At 36.1% G+C, this 20726-nt stretch overlaps 1 protein-coding gene across 2 annotated transcripts in view; it reads left to right on the forward strand.

The window, feature by feature from the left end:
- Positions 1–20726, forward strand: part of RBM41 (RNA binding motif protein 41) — a 60602-nt gene that overhangs the window by 2978 nt on the left and 36898 nt on the right. The window contains exons 2-5 of one of the 2 annotated variants that reach the window (XM_012451679.2): positions 365–481; positions 1079–1271; positions 1577–1781; positions 3645–3716. In XM_012451679.2, the coding sequence (XP_012307102.1) occupies positions 365–481; positions 1079–1271; positions 1577–1781; positions 3645–3716 (587 nt within the window). The remainder of the gene's footprint in view (positions 1–364; positions 482–1078; positions 1272–1576; positions 1782–3644; positions 3717–20726) is intronic. The other variant, XM_012451680.3, reaches the window with a different exon arrangement.

Genomic DNA, 20726 nt, shown 5'->3' on the forward strand with positions numbered 1-20726 from the left:
ATTATCTCTTTTGTGAAGTTCTACTAATTTGATATTGCTTCAATATGTTACTCTTCTCTCCCCCACCCAGGCACATGCACACAGCACATACACACACATGCTTCTTTTCCCTAAATACATCGTGGACTTCTTGAGGGTAGGGACTATGTCGTAAACATCATTGACTTCCATCAGTACCTAGCATAGTGCCTTCTGTGTAAACAGGTATTAAGTGTTCCTGGCCTGAATGATAAAGGGCAATGAATTATTGGAGAAGTGTCTTTGAATAAATGGGGTCACTAATGGTAGATAATATGGATAAGGAATATATTTTGAGACTCTCAGTCTCTTCTGTTTTCTGTATATATTCTTATATTTACTCCAGGGTCAACAGCTGTGTGAAGAGTGACGAGCATGTCCTGGAGGAGCTGGAAACAGAAGGGGAGAGACAGCTGAAAAGCCTCCTTCAGCATCAACTTGATACTTCTGTCTCTATTGAAGAGTAGGTATTGATTTTGCAATCAGAAAGTATCATAGACTCTCACCTCCAGATGACAGACCTCTCTTAAAGCCTGGATGGAATGCTCCTCTCCCACCTCCCTCTCTTTGTCAGACTTCAATGTATTAGGCAGGGTTTTGATTCTGTGTCTCTTCCTCTGGGAAGCCTCTCATATCTCACTAAGCCCGGGCCAAGTACCTATTTTTTCTCCTCCTATAGCATCCTATATTTCCCTTAACATAGCACTTGAAACCTAATATTATCATTGCCTCTTTACTTGCCTCTGTTCCAGTGTTTCTCTGCAAAAGCAGGAGCCATTTTTATCTTTTTTTCAAGCTGTTAAATCCTCAGCACCTAGCAGAGTGTCTGATGCATAGTAAGTACTCAGTAAATATTTGTTGATTTAGTTATTTATTATTCCGGGATGAGGGGACTATTGATGGAGTTCCATTTTGTTGCAGTGGTGCCTCAGCTTAGAAATAAGATGTAAGAGAAAATTTGCTAATAAGTTTCATTGTATGTCTTACAATGTTGAGCCTCCATTTTTGTGAATGGTAGTAACCTCAAGATGTTCTTACTCTCCTCCTGCATGTTTTGCAGATGTATGTCTAAGAAAGAGAGCTTTGCTCCTGGTACTATGTACAAGCCCTTTGGGAAGGAAGCAGCTGGGACTATGACTTTGTCCCAGTTCCAGACACTGCACGAGAAGGACCAGGAAACTGCTTCTCTCAGGGAATTAGGGCTTAATGAAACAGAAATCTTGATCTGGAAGAGCCATGTTACAGGTGAAAAGGTGAGTGGGGTAATGTTTTTTTGTTTGTTTGTTTTTCTCCTTGAGGAAACAGAGCAAAATCTCTTCATTTTGGCATTGAGAGCCTTTTCATTTTTAGTGCTCACAAAACTGAGCTTGGTGTCTGAATCATCCTTGATTTTTAGAATACATATATTGGTGAAAGAAGCTGTTCCTTGACTTCTTAGCTAGCACTTTCTATAAACATTCATTTCTCGGCCTAGGTTATCTTTTGACTTGAGATGTCAGATCATCACATTCAGGTTGTGTCCTCTATGATATATGCCATCTCATTCCTCTGGTTTCAGAAAACAAGACTGAGGGCAACTCCTGAAGCAATACAGAACCGTCTTCAAGACATTGAAGAAAGAATCTCGGAGCGTCAGCGCATTCTTTGCCTGCCACAGAGATTTGCAAAGAGCAAACAGCTGACCCGGCGAGAAATGGAAATAGAAAAGTCTTTATTTCAGGGAGCTGATCGTCACTCCTTCCTTAAGGCTCTTTATTACCAAGGTATGTGATCCTCACTGACTTTGATATGTTCTTTCACTAAGAGAAAGATTAACAGCAGGGCATTAAATATGAAGAGTTAGTGAAGGGAGTAGGGGAGAGACAAACTGTCACTACATTTGAGAAATGTATGCCAGAAGAGAGACAAATATGTGCACAGTTAGTTGCATGACAACATAGAAACTGCTATTATAGAGATTTGAATAAAATGCTGAGGTAGCACAGAACATAGAGCATCTAAGTCTAGTTGGGGGAGTCAGAAGTTGACATTTATACTAACTCCTGATGGATCAACAGATGTTTGTCAGGTAAATAAGGAGGAATGGAAGGTAGTAAATAGGAACAGGATTATGAAAGAACCTGGTGTGTCTAAGGAACAATGAGAAGTTTAATGTGGCAGGAGTAGAAAGAGTGGCAGGGAATGACAGGAGGTGACACTGGAAGGAAGGGAAGGCAAAGGTAGATTGTGAAATCTTTAGGCTGAACTACAAAGTAGCACAAAATATATAGATAAATAGTATGTGTCTTAACCAGAAGGAATTAGTTTGACAGATAATTTTATTAGACACTGCAGAAGGTGCACAGAAGTTTGAGAATGGTTCCTCACCTTGTGCCAAATATAGTATGGTTGGAGAGATAAACATGTAACGTTTAGTGACAATACTAGATACATTTGCTAAGTGTTGTTGGAGTTCAGAGGAGGGAAAGGCCACTGTGTATTGGTGTGATTGAAGAAGGCCTCTCAGAGGAGGTTAAGATTTAAATGTTCTTTTAATACTACCTATTCTTTAGAAAGGAGAGGTAATGGCATTTCAATTGCAACAGATGGTGTGAGAACTATGGAGTGTGCTTACTATGGGAGAGATGTGAGACAAGGTTAGAAAAGTAGCTAAAAATTTTGAACTGTATTTGGTGACTAGTAGAGACCTATACAGAGTTAGTTATCGGTTATTTTGAATATGGTTGAAGGTTATTGAACCAGAAGTAACATGATAAAAGCCATATTTGAAAGTTATTAATCTGGTGGTCAATAATAGGATTAGAGAGAGGAAGAACTGGAAGCAGGGAGAATGGATAGGAGATACTACAGTCATTTAGGCATGAAGGCTCGTTCTAGAATGATAGCAGTGGAATTGGAGAGAAGTAGGTTTACAAGGGAAGAACCAGTAAAACTTGTTGACTGAAAATGGAGGGAGGTCAGTGGAGAGGTATATGTCAAAGATAATTCAGATGTTTCAAGGCTGTATGACTTACCGATTGGCAAAATTAAGAAAGCCTTTATGGGGAAATTTTGAGGAAGGATAATTAGTTTGATTTTAAACATGTTGAATTTGTGAGAATGGCACGATCATCAAATGCAAATGTTGAGGAGACAGTTGGAAATGCAGCAGTGAAGTTCAGGAGAGAGGTCAGAACTAGATACATAGAATTGGGAATCATCTAGCCATAGATGACACGTTAAGGCTATGGGAATGAATGAATCATTTATTAGAGATAGAAAGACCATAGACATGGCAGAACAGTGGTGCAGGAAGGAATGAATGAACAAATGATAGCCTTTTGCGGAGAGACATTTAGCATAATAATTAAGAACATGGGCTCTGGAGGCAGACTACCTGGGAAAATCCTGGCTCCCCCATTTACTAGCTATGAGATGCTAGGCAAGTTACCTCTCTCTGTTTCAGTATCTTCATCTGTAAAATAAGAATATTAATAGTAGCTATGTTGTAGGGTATTAGGAGGGTTAAGTGAGATAATACAAGTAAATCACTTAGAGCAGTACCTGGTATTTGGGGTGGAGGGTGGGTGGTGTATGAATCTGTTCTGTTTCCTATCTTTGAAACTCCTTGCTTTAAACCTTCACAGCATACCACAAAAAGACAAGTGCAGACAAGTACATGACCTCAATGAAGAGGAAGATAAAATTAGGCACAAAAGGCAAGTCGAGAGTTTTCTTACAGTGTTAGATTTAGGAATGTAACCTAGGGTCCCAGACTTCTAAGTTGAGCACTTATTTAATTCCATATTCAATATATGACAATGTTTATAGGAAATGATCCAGAGGAAGCATATTATCCTGATACAGAATATTAAATAGAGGCATTAGTAGAAGTTGTAAAGCTTTTACATATAGTGCTGTTGTTTTTTCTTTATACATTTAAGTTATTGTACCAGACATAAATTGACCTTAATGATTTTTATATCCCATTTCACAAATAATTCTGAATATTTTTATTAATCAGTAAAGTATAATTATTGATGATGATAATGATATGATAGCTAATATTTTCTTATTTTTGAAATGAACTTCCAATAAAATTGCATGGGGCTTCTTTTTTTTTTTGGTGTACAATTCTGTGAATTGTAAATCATGTAGATTCATGTAACCACCACCACAGTCAAGAGAGAGAACAGCTCCATTACCTTAAAAAAACTCCCTCATGCTGTCCCTTTATAGTCACTCCCAACCTACCATAATTCCTGAGAATCACTGACTGTTTTCCATCACTGTAGTTTTATCTTTTAGAAAATGTTATATAAATGGACTCATACAACATGTAACCTTGTGAGATTGGCTTCTTTCACTCAGCATAATGCCTTTGAGACTCATTTGAGTTGTTGTGTGTATCAACAGTTCATTCATTTTGCTGAGTAGCATTTCATCATATGGACGTTCCAAAGTTTGTTTATCCATTCACCCATTGAAGTGCATTTGGGTTGCTTCCAGGTTATGATGGCTATGCATAATATTGATATGAACATTCTTGTACGGGTTTTTTTGTGAACATAAGTTTTTATTTCTCTAAGGTAAATATCTAGAAGTGAGATTACTGGTCATATGGTAAGTGTACATTTAACTTCATATGAAACTGCCAAACCATTTTCCAGAGTGGCTGTACCATTTTGCATTTTCACCAGCAATGTATGAGAGTTCTAGTTGCTCTACATCTTTGTCAGCACTTGGTATTGTCAGTATTTATTTTGGTTATTCCAGTAGCTGTGAAATGGTACCTCATTGTAGTTTTAATTTGCATTTCCTTAATGGCTAATGATGTTGAACATCTTTCATATGCTTATTTGCCATCCTTATATCCTGTTTGCTAAAGTGTCTGTTCAAATCTTTTGCTGTTTTATAATTGGGTTGTTTATTTTCTTCCTGATGACTTTTGAGAGTTCTTTATATATTCTAAACGCAATCTTCTGTTGGATATGTGATTTTAACACATTTTCTCCCAGTCTGTAGTTTGTCTTTTCATTCTTGTAACAGTGTCTTTTGCAGAGCGAACTTTTTTTATTGTGGTAAAATATATATAATGTAAAATTTACCATTTAAACCATTTTTAAGCGTGTAGTTCTGTGGCATTAAGTACTTTCACATTGTTCTGCAACTATCACAACCATCCATCTCCAGAAATTTTTCATCTTCCCAAACTGAAACTCTGTAATCGTTAGACACTAACTCCCCATTTCCTCCACCCCAACCAGCCACTGGCAACCACCATCCTACTTTTTGTCTCTATGAATTTGACTACTCTGTTTCTATGAATTTGACTACTCATAAAAGTGGAATCATACAATATTTGTCCTTTTGTGGCTGGCTTATTTTTGTTAGCATAATATCTTCAAAGTTCATCTCAGTTGTAGCATGTGTCAGAATTTTCTTTTTAAGGTGGAGTCGTATGTCATTGTTTGTATATAGCACATTTTGTTTATTGATGGATGCTTAAGTTGTTTCCATGTGTTAGCTTTTGTGAATAATGCTGCTACAAACATGGATGTATACCTGCTTTCAATTATTGTGGGCATATACTCAGAAGTAGAATTGCTGGATCACATGCTAATTCTACATGTAATTTTTTGAGAAACTGCCGTATAATTTTCCATAGAGACTGTATGTACCATTTTACCTTCCCACCAGCAATGCACAAGATAAGAGTTACAGTTTCTCCATATCATTGGTAACACTTGTTATTTCTTTTCTTAAAAAATAATAGCCGTCTTCATGGGTGTGAAATGGTATCTTATTGTGGTTTTGATTTCAATTACCTTAATGATGAGTGCTGTTGAGCATCTTTTCATATGCTTTTTGGCCATCTGTATATCTTCTTTGGAGACTTACCTGTTCAGATCTCTTGTTCATTTTTAAAATAAGTTGCTTGTTTGTTGTTGAGTTGTAGAAGTTCTATATATATTCTATATATTAATTGCTTGTAAGATATATGATTTGAAAATGTTTTCTCCTGTTCCAAGAGTTACCTTTTCACTCTGTCTTCTGATGCACAGAGTTTTTAATTTTGATGAAGTCCAATTTGTTGATTTTTTTCTTTTGTTGTCTATGTTTTTGGTGTCATATCCAAGAAATTATTGCCAAATCCATTGTTATGAAGGCTTTTCCTTAGGTTATCTTCTGAGAGTGTTATAGTTTTAGCTCTTATGTTTAGGTCTTTGAATGAGTTAATTTTTGTATATGGTGTAAGGTAAGAATTCAACTTCATTTTTTTCATGTTGATATTCAGTTTTCCCAGTACTACTTGTTGAAAAAAAGACTGTTCTTTCCACACTGGATCATCCTAGCACCCTATTCAAAAATCATTTGACCATATATGTCTGTCCTTATGCCAGTACCACACTGTTTTAATTATTATAGCCTTGTAGTAAGTTTTGAAATCAGGAAGTGTGAGACCTCCAACTTTGTCATTTTTCAAAATTGTTTTGGATATTTGAGGATTGGTTGAGGTTCCATATGAATTTTATAATAGATTTTTCTATTCCTGTAAAAAATGTTATTGAGATTTTGGTAGGCCTTGCATTGAATCACTTTGGTTAGTATTGACATCTTAACAGTATTGTCTTTTAATTGATGAACATGGGATGTTTATTTGTGTCTTGTTTAATTTCTTTCAGCAACATTTCGTAGTTTTCAGTGTATAAGTCTTTCACCTCAGAGAAAATGTTTTCAGGTCTTGTAAAATCTTGTGTATCAATTGATCCTTTCATGGGTTGCTTTTTATGTATGTGCATTTATATGTGTCTAAGAACTCTACCTGTTCATGGAAAAGATATTTTCCTGTCTTTTCTTCTGATAGTTATATAGTTATACATTTTACATTTAGATTTATAATCCAATTTGACTTGATGTTTATATAAGGTATGAAGTTTAAGTTCACTTTTTTTTTGGCTTCAAATGTCCTGTTGTTTCAGAACCAACTGTTAAAAGAGTATTCTTTCTCCATTTACTTGCCTTTATATTTTTGTCGGAAATCAATTGGCCACATTTGTGCGTTAATACGTAACCCCATAATTACTCATGAAAAATTGAAATTCTTCCCCCAAGATCAACAAAAAGACGAAGATGTCCACTCTTGCCACTTTTGTTCACAGTGGAATGAAATTAGAAATCAATAACTGAAGGACATTTAGGAAAATTACAAATATGTGGAAATTAACACTCCACCAAACAATCAGTGAATTAAAATGAAATCAAAAGGAACACTAGAACATATTTTGAGGTAAATTAAAACACAACATGCCAAAACTTATGACAATAAATTCAGTGTTTGGGGGATATTTAGCTGTAATGCCCATAGCTGTATATGCCCATATTAATAAAGAAGAAAGATTTCAAATTAATAACTGAAACTTCCACCTTAAGAACTTATAAAAAGGAAAGCAAACTAAATCCAAATCAAGCTGATGAAAATAAATAATAAAAAATGAGCAAAAATAAATGAAATAGAGGAAAAAATAGAGAAAGTCAGCAACATCAAAAGTTAGTTCTTTGAAAAGATCAACTCATTTATAATCCCTTAGCTAGACTGATCAAGTTAAACAGAAAGAAGACTCAAATTTCTAAAACTCAGTTCTACTTTGATTCTTATTTGTATGGGACATCTTTTTCCATCTTTTTGCTTTTAGTCTATTTGTGTTTTTGAATCTAAAATGTGTCTCATGACAGCAAATAGTTTGGATTTTCTTTTCTTTTTTTAATTGATTATTTCAATCTCTGCCTTTTGAGTGGAGAGTTTAGTTCATTTATTTTAATGTATTAGAGTCTGTTACAGGATTTACATCTGCTATTTTGCTTTTTGTTTTGTTTCTCTTGTATCTTTTTTGTTCCTCTGTTCCTCCATTTATTCCTTTTTTTTATGTTAAATAGATTTTTCCAATGTGCCATTTCAATTTACTTCTTGCCTCTTTTACTAGTTTTGTGTGCATGTGCATGTGATAGTGGTTGCTCTGGGGATTACAATTAACGTCTTGGCTTAAATAAATTAATTTGTATTAAAACCAGCTTAATTTCAATTATATTTAAAAACTTGGTTTAGCTGTTCTCTATCCCCCCTACTTTCTACTGTAATTGTCATAGCAATTACATCTCAGAATGTGGAATTTTATTAAGTGCCAGGCAGGTCAAATAGTTCCATCCAGATCAAATAGTGAAAATTCTCCAAGGATGGGGCTTTTGGAGTGTCCAGAACTGTTGTGCCGCTCCAGTTTCAGCTAGGCTGCTGGTTTTTGCAGCTTCTGTTTTTGTGAGATTGTTGATTTCCTAGGCTACTGCAAAGCTAGAGAAGGGGAGATGGGATTATGGAAAGTTGAAATGCTACAAACTTAACTGTCTGAGTTACCTTCATCTCTTAGCATATGGATAGCCAATTGTCCTGGCACCTTTAGTTGAAAAGACTATCCTTTTCCAATAAATTGTTTTAATATCTTTGTGAAAAATCAATTGACAATAAATGTAAGAATTTTTTTTAAATTTTTTTCTCTTTATTTTCAGCAATTTGATTATGCCATGTCTCATCCAGGCATGACTTCTTTGTTATTTCAAATTCTTGGTTTCTTACCCCTTCTACCTGCTACCATTTACTCTTTATAGCCTTTAAATGTACCATACATTCTCTCCAGGTTTTATAACTTTATTCAATGGGAGAGGCAGAGTGAAGTGTGCTTACTTCATCTTATCCAGAAACAAGTCCTAATAGCTACTTATTTTGAGGATTTTTCCAGTCCTTGTACTAAGTATTTTTCTAAATTATCACATTTAAACCTTATAGCACCCTATAAGATAGCACAGTATTATACCCATTTCACAGAAAATGAAATTGGCTTCAGCGGGGGACAAGTGATTTTCTTAAGATCACAGTTATTAAGTGGCTATGCTGGGACTTAAATCCATGTCTGTCCTTACACAATAGTCTGTACTCTTGTCCATAGCACTTGTATATGTGATTGGAAAAGATTTATTGGTTTATTAAGTATGATTTTACTATATCTTGAGACAAACTTTTTTGCCATTTTCTAACCTTGAATCAGTGAGAAAGAAACATGTATTATCTCTAGAAATATATTTCCTCTGAAATCTTCAACTGTAGTATGGTACTCTCTGACTACAACCTTTTTCTTGTCCTTCTGGCTCACATAACTCTCTTAAATTCATCATACCACCTCTTCAATCCTGTTGACATCTCCTGTTCCTTTACTTTTTTATTTTCTTCCAATCTGTCAGTCCCTCCCTGTTTCTTCTTCCTTTCAAATCTCACTTAGACTCCATCATCCATTATTTAACCACATCTTGACAATGAATTATTCTCTTTGCTTTCTTGTCTATGTATCACATCCACCTAGCAAAATCTCAAACTCAGATTAACCCAATTAATTGCCTTCTCTATTTATACACCATGGCTTCTGGGCATTGCTAGAAGTAAATTGTAACTATTGATTATTACTTCTACAAGTTTCTCATCTCTGATATTGGCTAGAGCCTCTCCCTTGTTCAACAGTCTATCTGCTAGTCCCTAGTTACCTCACTATTTCTTTCCTTATAAATACTATTTTAGATCCTCATTACTCTTTCCTTTCCTACTGTTTCATCATTTTTAACAGTCTTCCATCCTATTTCAAAGGAAGCACTGCCATCAGCAAGAACTTTCATCCATTTCCTGCTTCACGCTCTGCTAACTTCTGTATCCTAGCCCTTGTTTTCTTCTCTCTTGACCCAGTGCTAGGGAAGTCCTTCCTGTTTAAGGCTAATTTTTATACTTTTGTGCTGGATCTTATTCCTCTTATTTTCCAAGGAACCTCAGTCATCCCCAGTATTGCTTCTTTTCTCTTAGAGTTTTAACATTATTTGTATCACTTGTCAGTCTCCATGGTCTACATATGCCTACCGTGAACTATTAAAGGAAAATGATAAAAATGAAAGAAGTCTTTCAGTTGATTAGCTACTTGAAGAAATAATACATTTAGATCTTTTTTTACTATATGCCATAATAAGTAGCAGTTCATTTAATAAGTGAAATGTAAAAATTTAAGCCCTACAAAAGATAATATTAAACACATATGTTAATATTTTTGATATCTGAGTGGGAAAAGATTTTTTTCTGTTCTTTATTTTCAGTGAAAATTTTCAAACACACAGAAAAGTTGAAAGAATTTTATCATAAGCAACCATTATATTACCATCTAGAATCTACCATTAATATTTTGCCTTATCACATATCTATCTGTACCCATCTATCAATCCATCTTACTTTATTAATGTATTTTATAAAACTGCTGATGTAAATTCCTGCTCCCCCAACTACTTCAGCATGTATACTGTTAGAGTTATTTATTAACATTTTTTCTTTTGTTGCAAAATTTGCAAGTAGTTAAATAAAACATCTTTTAAGTGTTCATTGGCTAACTTTTGACCAATATATAAATCCGTGTAGTGATATACTGGTAAATGTTTAACAACCACCTCTCTGAGGGAAAAAAAAAGGCCCTAATATGTATCATTTACTATCATTTACCAGTTTCCAAGTTGTGCATATTCCCACCAAAGACAGTTTCAAGCTACCAATATATCATCACTGAACATGGAATTGGGAATAAATAAAGACAATCATTGGACCATCTTCAGGACACACTGCATCTGTGTAACCTAACCCCTATTAACACAAGATTACCATCACCCCAGAAAGTTTCATTGTACTTCTTTCCAGTAATTCCCATCCTACCCTCTCAGAGGCAACTAGTGTATTTTTTTTTCTTTTACCATAGATTAGTTTTGCTTGTTCTAGAACTTTATGTAACTGGAATCATACAGTATATGTTCTTTGTTTAGGGTTTCTTTAATTCAACATAATGTTTTGGGGATTCATTGATATTGTTGTATGTATCAGTAGTTTGCACTTTCTGCAGCACAATTCTTAGAAGAGTTTTCTATAATTACTGTACTAGTTTCCTAGGGCTACTATAACAAATTATTATAAATCTGGTGGCTGGAACAACAGAAATTTATCCTCTCCACAGTTCTGGAGGCTAGAAGTCTAAAATTAAAGGTGTCAGGAGGGCCGTGCTCTCTCTGCAGGCTCTAGGAGAATATTCTTCCTCACTTCTTCTAGCTCTCATAGTTGGCAGCAATCCTTGGTGTTCCTTGGTTTATAGATGCATGATTCCTATCTCTGCCTCTGCCATCACACAGCATTTTCATGTATCTGTGTCTTTGTGTCTTCACATTGCTTTCTCAAAAGGATATCAGTCATTGGATTTAGGCCCACCCTAATCCAGTATTACTTCAACTTAATTTAACTACATCTGCAAAGATCCTATTTCCAAATATGTTCACAGTCTGTGGCTCCAGGTGGACATGAATTTTGGGGGTGTACTGTTCAAGCTAGTACAGTCTGCCCTCTGGCACCAAAAATTCACATCTATCCATGTACAAAATACATTCCTCCTATCATAACATCCCCAAAAGTCTTAACCCATTCCAGCATCAAGTCTAAGTCCCAAATATCATCTAAATATCAACTAAAAAAGTCCTAAGTCTCATTATCTAAATCAGGTATGGGTGAGGTTCTGGATATGGTCCATCCTGGGGCAAAATTTCTCTCCATCCTGACACTGGTGGAACTAGAAAACAAGTTACCTGCTTCCAATATAAAATAGTGGGACAGGCATAAGATAGACATTCCCATTCTGAAAGGGCAAAAAGGAGGGAATAATGGGGTTACTGGTCTAAAGCAAGTTTGTAGCCTAGCATGGCAAATTCCATTAGTTTTCAAGGCCTATGAGCAATACTGTGGGCTCAATGCCTTGTCTTCTGGGCCCACGCATTTAGTCTATCAGGGCAGCTATAGCCCCATCCTCTCTGGCCTCTACGTCTGTGGCTTTGCTCTTGTGATCATCCTTCCTTAATTTTGTCCTGTCTCTGTCTCTTTCACACCAGGCTGGCACTGGTGATTTTTGCTGGTATAAAATTCTCAAAAACATTGTCAGTCTCATATATGTCAAGAGATTTATACCACTGGACACGAGGTTTCTCCACAGATTCTTCCTAGGTAACCCCATATCTATTCCTGGCTTCTACTGAGGTGGTTGATTGGATCCTAACACCATAACACCAAATCTCTTCAATGAAAGTTTGTCTGTCTATACCGTTGGCCTTGTTTCCAGAGCACACTATCTGTATAGGCTGAGAATTTTCCCAATCATCAAGTGTTGTCCCCTTTTCTTAACAGTTCCTTCTTCAATTTTCCTTCTTCCTCTTTTATTTTATTATAAGCATCAGGGAGAAACTAGCCTGCATCTTCCACACTGCCTGTTCATCTCCTTAGTGAAATATCAGTTTGTCACTTTTAAGTTAGACTTTTCACCCAACAGTATTATTCAATTCAGCCAAGTTTCTGCCACTTTATAATAAAGATTGCCTTTCCTCCGGTGTCTAATAACATGTTCATCATTTCCTTCTAAGGCCTTACCAGAAGTACCTTTAACATTTATACCTCTAGCAAATAATAGAAGTTTTCTCTACTGTCTCTTTACTACTTTCTGAGCCCTCACCAGAATTGCCTTTAACATCTATATTTCTACCAACAATCTCCTCAATGTAGTATAGGCTTTTACAATCAAGCAGCTCTAAACTCTTCCAGTGTCTACTCATTACCCAATTCCAAATCCAATTCCACATTTTTAGGTATTTATTAAAGCAGCATCTTACTTCCCAGTACCAATGGTACTTTGTTATGGCAGCCCTAGGAATCTAATACAGACTTTGTTACTGGGAAGTAGGTTGCTGCTTAAAGTGCATGGCTTAAAACAACAGAAAGTTATTCTCTCACAGTTGTAGAGGCTACAAAATCAAGGTGTTGGCAAGGTTGGTTCCTTCTAGTGGCTCTGAGGGAGAATTTGTTGCATCTCTCTCTCTTAGCTTCTGGTGTTTGATGGCAGTTCTTGGATTATAGATGCATCACTCCAATCTCTACCTCTGTCATCACATGGCATTCTGGTTGTTGACTGTCTCTGTATCTTCACCTGTCCTTCTTATAAGGACACCAGTCATTGGACTCAGAGCCTAACCTGTGACTTCACCTTAACTATTTATATCTGCACCCTATTTCCAAATAAGGTCATATTCTGAGGTTCTGGGTAGGCATGAATTTTAGGAGGATTCTATATAACCCAGTACATTTACTTATTGCCACTTCTTCACTTCTCATTCACTTTTTTGCAATCCATCTTTTTATAATGACATAGATCATGCCAAACGGAACTTAAAATATTTTTAATCAGATCAAGAAATAGAACATGCTAATACTCCAAAAATTCCCATATGCCCCTCACAAATCACAACCCTCTCCCCACTAGATATAACCACTGTCCTAAGTTGTGATAATTTCCTTATTTTTCTTTATATTTTTACCACCCGTACATGCAGCACTAGACAGTGTTTAGTTTTGCCTGTGTTTAAGCATTATATCAGTGAATTATACTGTGTGTATTCTATTGGGTCTTCCTTTTCTACTCAATGTTATGGTGTTTTCTGGCAGTTATATTTGAGATATTCATCCATATTGCTATGTGTAGTCATAGTTCATTTTCATTGAAATATAGTATAGTATTCTTTATATGAGCACACCATAGTTTACCCATCCTACTGTAGTTGCACATTTGGGTTGTTCCCATTTGGGGGGCTATAAATATCAGTCCTGCTACTGTGATCTTTCTTTACATGTTTTCTGGGACACACGTGCAGGAGTTTCTCAGCGTATATATCTAGGAGTGGAATTGAGTGGCGAAGTGTTCATACATCTTCAGCTTTAATGACTGTTAACTAATTTCTGAAAGGATTTCCCCAAGTTAAAATTCCACCAGCCATGTGGAAATGTTTAGGTTGCTGTACATCGTTGTCTGCAACAGGTATTGTCAGACTCCAATCTGATGAGTATTTATTTGTATTTTGTTATGCTTTTTTCCCTTCATTATTAGTTAACATTTATTTGTTACTTTTTTTTTTTTTTTTTTTTGAGACAAAGTCCACTCTGTCGCCCAGGCTGGAGTTCAGTGGCACGATCTCAGCTCACTACAACCTCCACCTCCCGGGTTCAAGCAATTCTTGTACCTCATCCTCCCGAGTAGCTGGGATTACAGACGTGTGCCACACCACTCCTGGCTAATTTTCGTATTTTTAGTAGAAACTAAAAACACAGGATTTTTCCCAGGAATGGTGGCACACGCCATGTTGGCCAAGCTGGTCTCAAGTGATCCACTCACCTCGGCCTCCCAAAGTGTTGGGGTTATAGGCATGAGCCACCACACCTGGCCAATTTATGTTACTTTTTTAAGCCCTTAGTCAAGTGTTATTTTCCTCAACTCTTTTATTTTGGAAAATTTCAAATGTGGAGAAAAATTGAAAGAATACACCCACACTCTTCACCTGCATTGACCAACTGTGGACAACTCGCCACATTTGCTTTACCTCTCTCTTCCTCTTTATGAGTATATGTGTATGTGGTTTGTTTACTGATAAACTATTTGGAATAAGTTTCAGACATAAGAAGGATTTACTCCTAAATACTTAGTTATGTATCTCCTAAGAACAAAGGCATTCTCCTATGCAATCACAGTATAATGATCACTCTTAAGAAATTTAACATTGCTGCTCTATTGTTGCCATCAGGTTTCTCAGTTATAAATCGAGAATACAATCAGGGATCACACATTACATTTAGTTTGCTTTAGAACAGTTTCCCTGCCTTCGTGTTTGTGTGTGTGTGTGTCTTTCAAGGTATCATTTCAAGAGTCTGAGCCTATATTGTTGGTTTGTTTCATTGTGGTTTTAATTTCATTCTTGATAACTGATGATGTTGGATACCTTCTTACACATTTACTGGCCATTTGGATAGCCTGCTTTGTAAAATGGCTACTCAGCTCTTTTGCCCATTTAGCAAATGTGAAAATGCCTATTTACTACCTGAATGTCTTTCCATCTGTTTGTATCTTTGTCCAGATGCAGTTTTGGTTCAGAGGTCACTTTAGGCATCTATCAAAACAATAGCTTGTGAATGTTTAATTTAGCAGGTAAATAATTTTAAAGACAAGGTAACCAATGGGTGAACCCCAAAGCACTAAGATACAGTACATCTCAGTTCTTACCACCTCTACAGGAAGTAGGGAGGTTGGAAAGTGTTGAGGTTATGCATTCTGAATATTCTGTCTCTGTTTTTCTCTAATCTTAGGTGCATTTTTCTATACATTTGTACCAGTCTTTTTATTATTACAGATAGCTTTTCTTTGTTGGTAATATATGTTGAAAATGTCTATTCCAATTCTGTGGTTTGTCATTTCACTGCCCTTATAATATCTTTTGGTAAACAAAAGTTGTTGATCTCCATGTAATAAAATTTATTAATTTTTTTCTTTATACTTAGTGTGTTTTGTGCTTTGATTAATAAATCTTTCCCTACTATGAACAAGTAGATAGGAAGATATTGTTCTTTAGTTCTTTAGTTCCTTTCTTTTTTTCTTTTTTGAGACAGAGTCTTTGTCACCCAGGCCGGAGTGCAGTGGCTGGATTCACTGCAACCTCTGCCTCCTGGATTCAAGCAATTCTCGTGCCTCTGCCTCCCAAGTAGCTAGGATTACACACATGCACCACCATGCCCAGCTAATTTTTGTATTTTTAGTAGAGGTGGAGTTTCAACATGTTGGCCAGGCTGGTCTTAAACTCCTGACCTCAGGTGATCTGCCCTCCTTGGCCTCCCAAAGTGCTGGGATTACAGGCGTGAGCCACCGTGCCTGATCCTGATACCGTTCTTTATTCTAAAAGCTTTGTGTTTTTTGCCTTTCACAATTAAGTCGTTAGTTCACCTGGAATTGATTTATGTATATGGTATAAAGTAGGGTTCCAGTTCCTTTTTTTCCCTCATGTAGATAGCCCTCTATCCTAACACCAGATATTGAAAATGTCTAGACTGTTATTTTGTTGCAATATCAGGTGTTCATATACGGATAGATATTGTCATATATCAGGTGTTCATATATGAATGAATTTTTTTTTTAATTCTCTGTTTTGTTCCTTTGGTCTTTTTGGCTATTTTAAAACCAGTATTATACAGTCTAGCTCCATGATGTTTTGATATCTGGTACAGCAGAAGAATAATTCTTTCCAACTTGTTGTTCTTCAAAAGTATTTTGTCTACTTTTGACACTTTACCTTTCCATGTAAATTTGAAGATTATCAAGTTACACATGCACACATACCTTTATGTGATTTCTACTGGGATTCCATTGAGTGTTTAAGTCAATTGAGGTCAATTGACATAGCTATGAGTCTCCAAATCTTCAAATGTGAAAATAGTACCTTTCCATTAACTTAATTATCCTTTAATGTCTTTTAGTACATTTTCTATTTTCTATTCCTTCTCACCTTTTGTGATTCTGAATTTTTTTTTATTTTTAAATAGCTATATTGAAGTATATAATTTACATATGATAAAATCCAACTATTTTAAGTGTTCAATTCAGTGATTTTTAGTAAATTTATAGAATTGTGCTATCAAACCCAGAGTCCAATTTAAGGACATTTCCATCACCTGGCAAAATTCCCTAGGGCCCATTTGTAGTAAATGATACCCACATATACCCCAAGCCTCTGTCTCTATAAATTTGTCTTTTCTAGGTATTTCATAATGAATGGAATCTTACAATATGTGGTCTTTTGAATCTGGCTTCATTCAGGACCTATAATGTTTTTGAGGTTCTCCATACTGTAGCATGTGTCAGCAATTCATTCCTTTATATTGCTAATTTTTTATTTTACAGCATTATTAGTCCATTCTCACACTGCTATAAAGAAATACCTGAGACTGGATACTTTTTAAAGGAAAGAGATTTAATTGACTCACAGTTCTGCATGGCTGGGGAGGCCTCAGGAAACTTACAATCATAGCAGAAGGGGAAGCAGACACCTTCACAAGGTGGCAGTAGAGAGTGTGTGTGTGTGTGAAGGAGAAGCTGTCAAAGACCTATAAAACCATCAGATCTTGTAAGAATTCACTATCACAAGAACAGCGTGAGAGAAACCGCCCCCATGATCCAGTCATCTCCCACTAGGTCCCTCCCTTGACACATGGGGATTATGGGGATTACAATTCCAGATAAGACTTGGGTAGGCACACAGAGCCAAGCCAGATCAATAGATACATCACATTGTTTGATCTTTTTACCACTTGATGACATTTAGGTTGTTTCCCCTTTTGGCTATTATGAATAATGTTGCAGTGAACATTTGTTTGAACATGTTTTCATTTCTCTTAAATTAGTGGAATTTCTGGGTCCTATGGTAATTCCGTGCATAACCAGTTTGAGGGATTGACTGTTTCCTAATGTGATTGTATCATTTTACTGTCCCATCAGCAATGTTTAAGAGTTCTTATTTCTCTGCATCCTTGCCAATACTTATTACCTGTCTTTTATTACAGCCATTTCAGTGTGTGTGTGTACTGATAGCTCATTGTAGTTTCATTTTGAATTTCTATAATAACAAATGATCTTGAATACCTTTTCATGTGCTTGTTAGCCATCAATATGTCTTCTTTGGTGAAATGTCTATTCAAGTATTTTGCTAATTTTTTGATTGGGTTGTTTTCTTAAGAATTTTTTTGTATTCTGAATGCAAGCCCTTTATAAAGTATATGATTTGCAAATGTTTTCTTCTAGTCTGTAGCTTGTCTTTATTTTCTTAATGATGTCTTTTGAAGCACAGAAGTTTTTAATTTTAATGAAGTTTAATTAGTTATTTTATGGCTTATGTTTTTGGTGTCATATCTAAGAAATCATTGCTGAACTCAGGGTTAGAAAGATATTCTCCTATTTTTTTTTTTCTGGAACACTTATAGTCTTAGCTTTTACATCTAGATATATTATACATTTGAGTTGATTTTTATGTGTGAAGTAAAGGGTCCAAGTTCATGTTTTTGTATATGGATGTCCAGTTGTTCCAGCACTATTTAAAGGCTGTTATTTTTCCCATTGTCTTGACACCTTTGTGGAAAAATCAATTGACCATAAATGCAAGGGTTTATTTCTGGACACTCAGCTTGGTTCCATTGATCTATATGCCTATTCTTATATGCTAAATCTTTTTACTGCACCTTTATAGTAAGTTTTGAAATTGGGTAGTATGACTTCTCCAACTTTGTTTCTCTTTTTTAAAATCACTTTTTCTATTCTAGGTCCTTTGTGTTTCCATGTAAATTTTAGAAGCAGCCTGTGATTTTTTTTTAATACAAATAATCCTGCTGGAATTTAATAAGGATTGAGTTGAATCTATAATTCAATTTGGAGAAAACTGATCTTTAATCATTAATATTTTAATCCAAAAACATAGAATGTCTCTTCCTTTGTTTAGATCTTTTACAATTTATTTCAGCATTGTTTTGTAGTTTTTAGTTACATTTCTTTTATTAAACTTAATCTTATGCTTTCTTTGTTGAATTTGTTTTTTTTAGAGACAGGATCTTGTTCTGTAATTCAGGCTGGAGTGCAGTGACACAATCATAGTTCACTGCAACCTCCAAGTCCTGAGCTCAAGGGATCCTCCTGCCTCAGCCTCCTGAATAGCTAGGACTATAGGTGCATGCCACCATGCTTGGTTAATTGTTTTGAAAGTTTTTTTTAGAGATGGGGTCTCACTGTGTTGCCCAGGCTGGTCTCAAACTCCTGGCCTCAAGTGACCCTCCCACATCATCCTCTCAAAGCACTGGGATTACAGGTATGAGCCACCACACCCAGCCTTTTGAATTTATTTCTAAGCATTTTAATGATTTTCATGTTCTTGTGACTAGAATTGTTTTCACATTTCATTTTCCAATTGTTGCATGCAAGTATATAGAAATACAGTTTATTTTTCTTTTCTTTTCTTTTTTCTTTTTCTTTTCTTTTTTTTTTTTTTTTTTTTTTTGAGATAGTCTTGCTCTGTCACCCAGGCTGGAGTGCAGTGGCACAATCTCGGCTCACTGCAACCTCCGCCATCCGGGTTCAAGCAATTCTCCTGCCTCAGCCTCCTGAGTAGCTGGGATAACAGACATGCACTACCATGCCTGGCTAATTTTTGTATTTTTAGTAGAGACAGGGTTTCACCATATTGGCCAGGCTGGTCTCCAACTCCTGTCCTCAGTTGATCCACCCTCCTTGGCCTCCCAAAGTGGTGGGTTTACAGGTGTGAGCCACTGTACCTGGCCTAGAGTTGATTTTTCTATATTAATTTGTATCCTATGACTAAACTCTTTTATTGTAATAGTTTTATTATGGTTACCTTAGAGTTTTCTACATAGAGAATCCTATTTCCTGTAAATAAAGACACCTCTTTCTTTCCAATCTGTAGGACTTTTTTTTTTTCTTTTTTGCCTCCTTGTACTGTCTGGAACCTTCAGTACAGTGTTGAATGCAAGTGATCAGAGCTAATATCCTTGCCTTGTTCCCAGTCTTAGGAGGAAAGTATTCAATTTTTAACCATTAAGTATGATCTTAGCTCTGGGTTTTCTACACATACTCTTTGGCAGTATATTACTTTCCTATGAAAAGAAAGGTAATTAGAATGTAACTAATTACCATACATTTAGTGGCTTAAACAGTATAAATTTTTGCTCTTATAGTTCTAGAGGTTAGAAGTCTTAATATGTCAACAGGGCTGCATTCCTTCTAGAGGCTCTGGGTGAGCCTTGTCCAGATTCTAGAGGTCGCCTGCATTCCTTGGCTCTTGACCCCTTCCTCACATTACCCTCTACATCCATCATCACATCTCCCATTCTGTCTCTGACCTTCTTGCTTCCTTCTGATAAGGACCCTTATGATTACATTGGCCCGACCTGCATAATCCAGAATAATCTTCCTATCTCATCCTTAATATGATCACATCTGCAGATTCCCCTCTGCAGTGTAATTTAACATTTTCCCAGATTCCAGGGATTAGGATGTGGACATCTTTAGGGGGGCCATTATTCCACCTACCACAAGCAGGTTGAAGATGCTCCCTTCTAGTGTCAGTTAATTGAGCTTTTAAAAATTATAAATGGGTATTGGATTTTGTTTAATGCTTTTTCTGCTCCTACTGTGATGATCATGTGGTTTAAGATTTAATCCTTTGATTTTTAGATGTTATACCAATCTTTCATTTCTGGGATAAATCCCACTTATATGTGTGTGATCCTTTTGTATGTTGCTTCATGAGGCTTGCTAATATTTTGTTAGGTATTTTGCATCTATATTTATGAGGAATATCGGTCTGTGGTTTTCTTGTAATATCTTTGTTTAGTTTTGTTATCATTGTAATACTGACATCATAGAATGAATTGGAAAGTATTTCCTCCTCTTCCCTTTTCTGAAGTGTTTCTGCAGGATTGGTATTATTTATTTTATTTTATTTTATTTTTTATTTTTTATTGTATTTTAGGTTTTGGGGTACATGTGAAGAACATGCAAGATTGTTGCATAGGTACACATGTTGCAGTGTGATTTGCTGCCTTCCTCCCCTTCACCTATATCTGGCATTTCTCCCCATGCTATCTCTCCCCAACTCCCCACCCCCCACCGTCCCTCCCCTATTTCCCCCCAACAGACCCCAGTGTGTAGCGCTCCCCTCCCTGTGTCCATGTGTTCTCATTGTTCAACACCCGC

Source organism: Aotus nancymaae, unplaced genomic scaffold (genome assembly GCF_030222135.1).
Source record: "Aotus nancymaae isolate 86718 unplaced genomic scaffold, 86718_ANA_hifiasm-v0.15.2.pri h1tg000004l, whole genome shotgun sequence".
NCBI lineage: Eukaryota > Metazoa > Chordata > Mammalia > Primates > Aotidae > Aotus > Aotus nancymaae.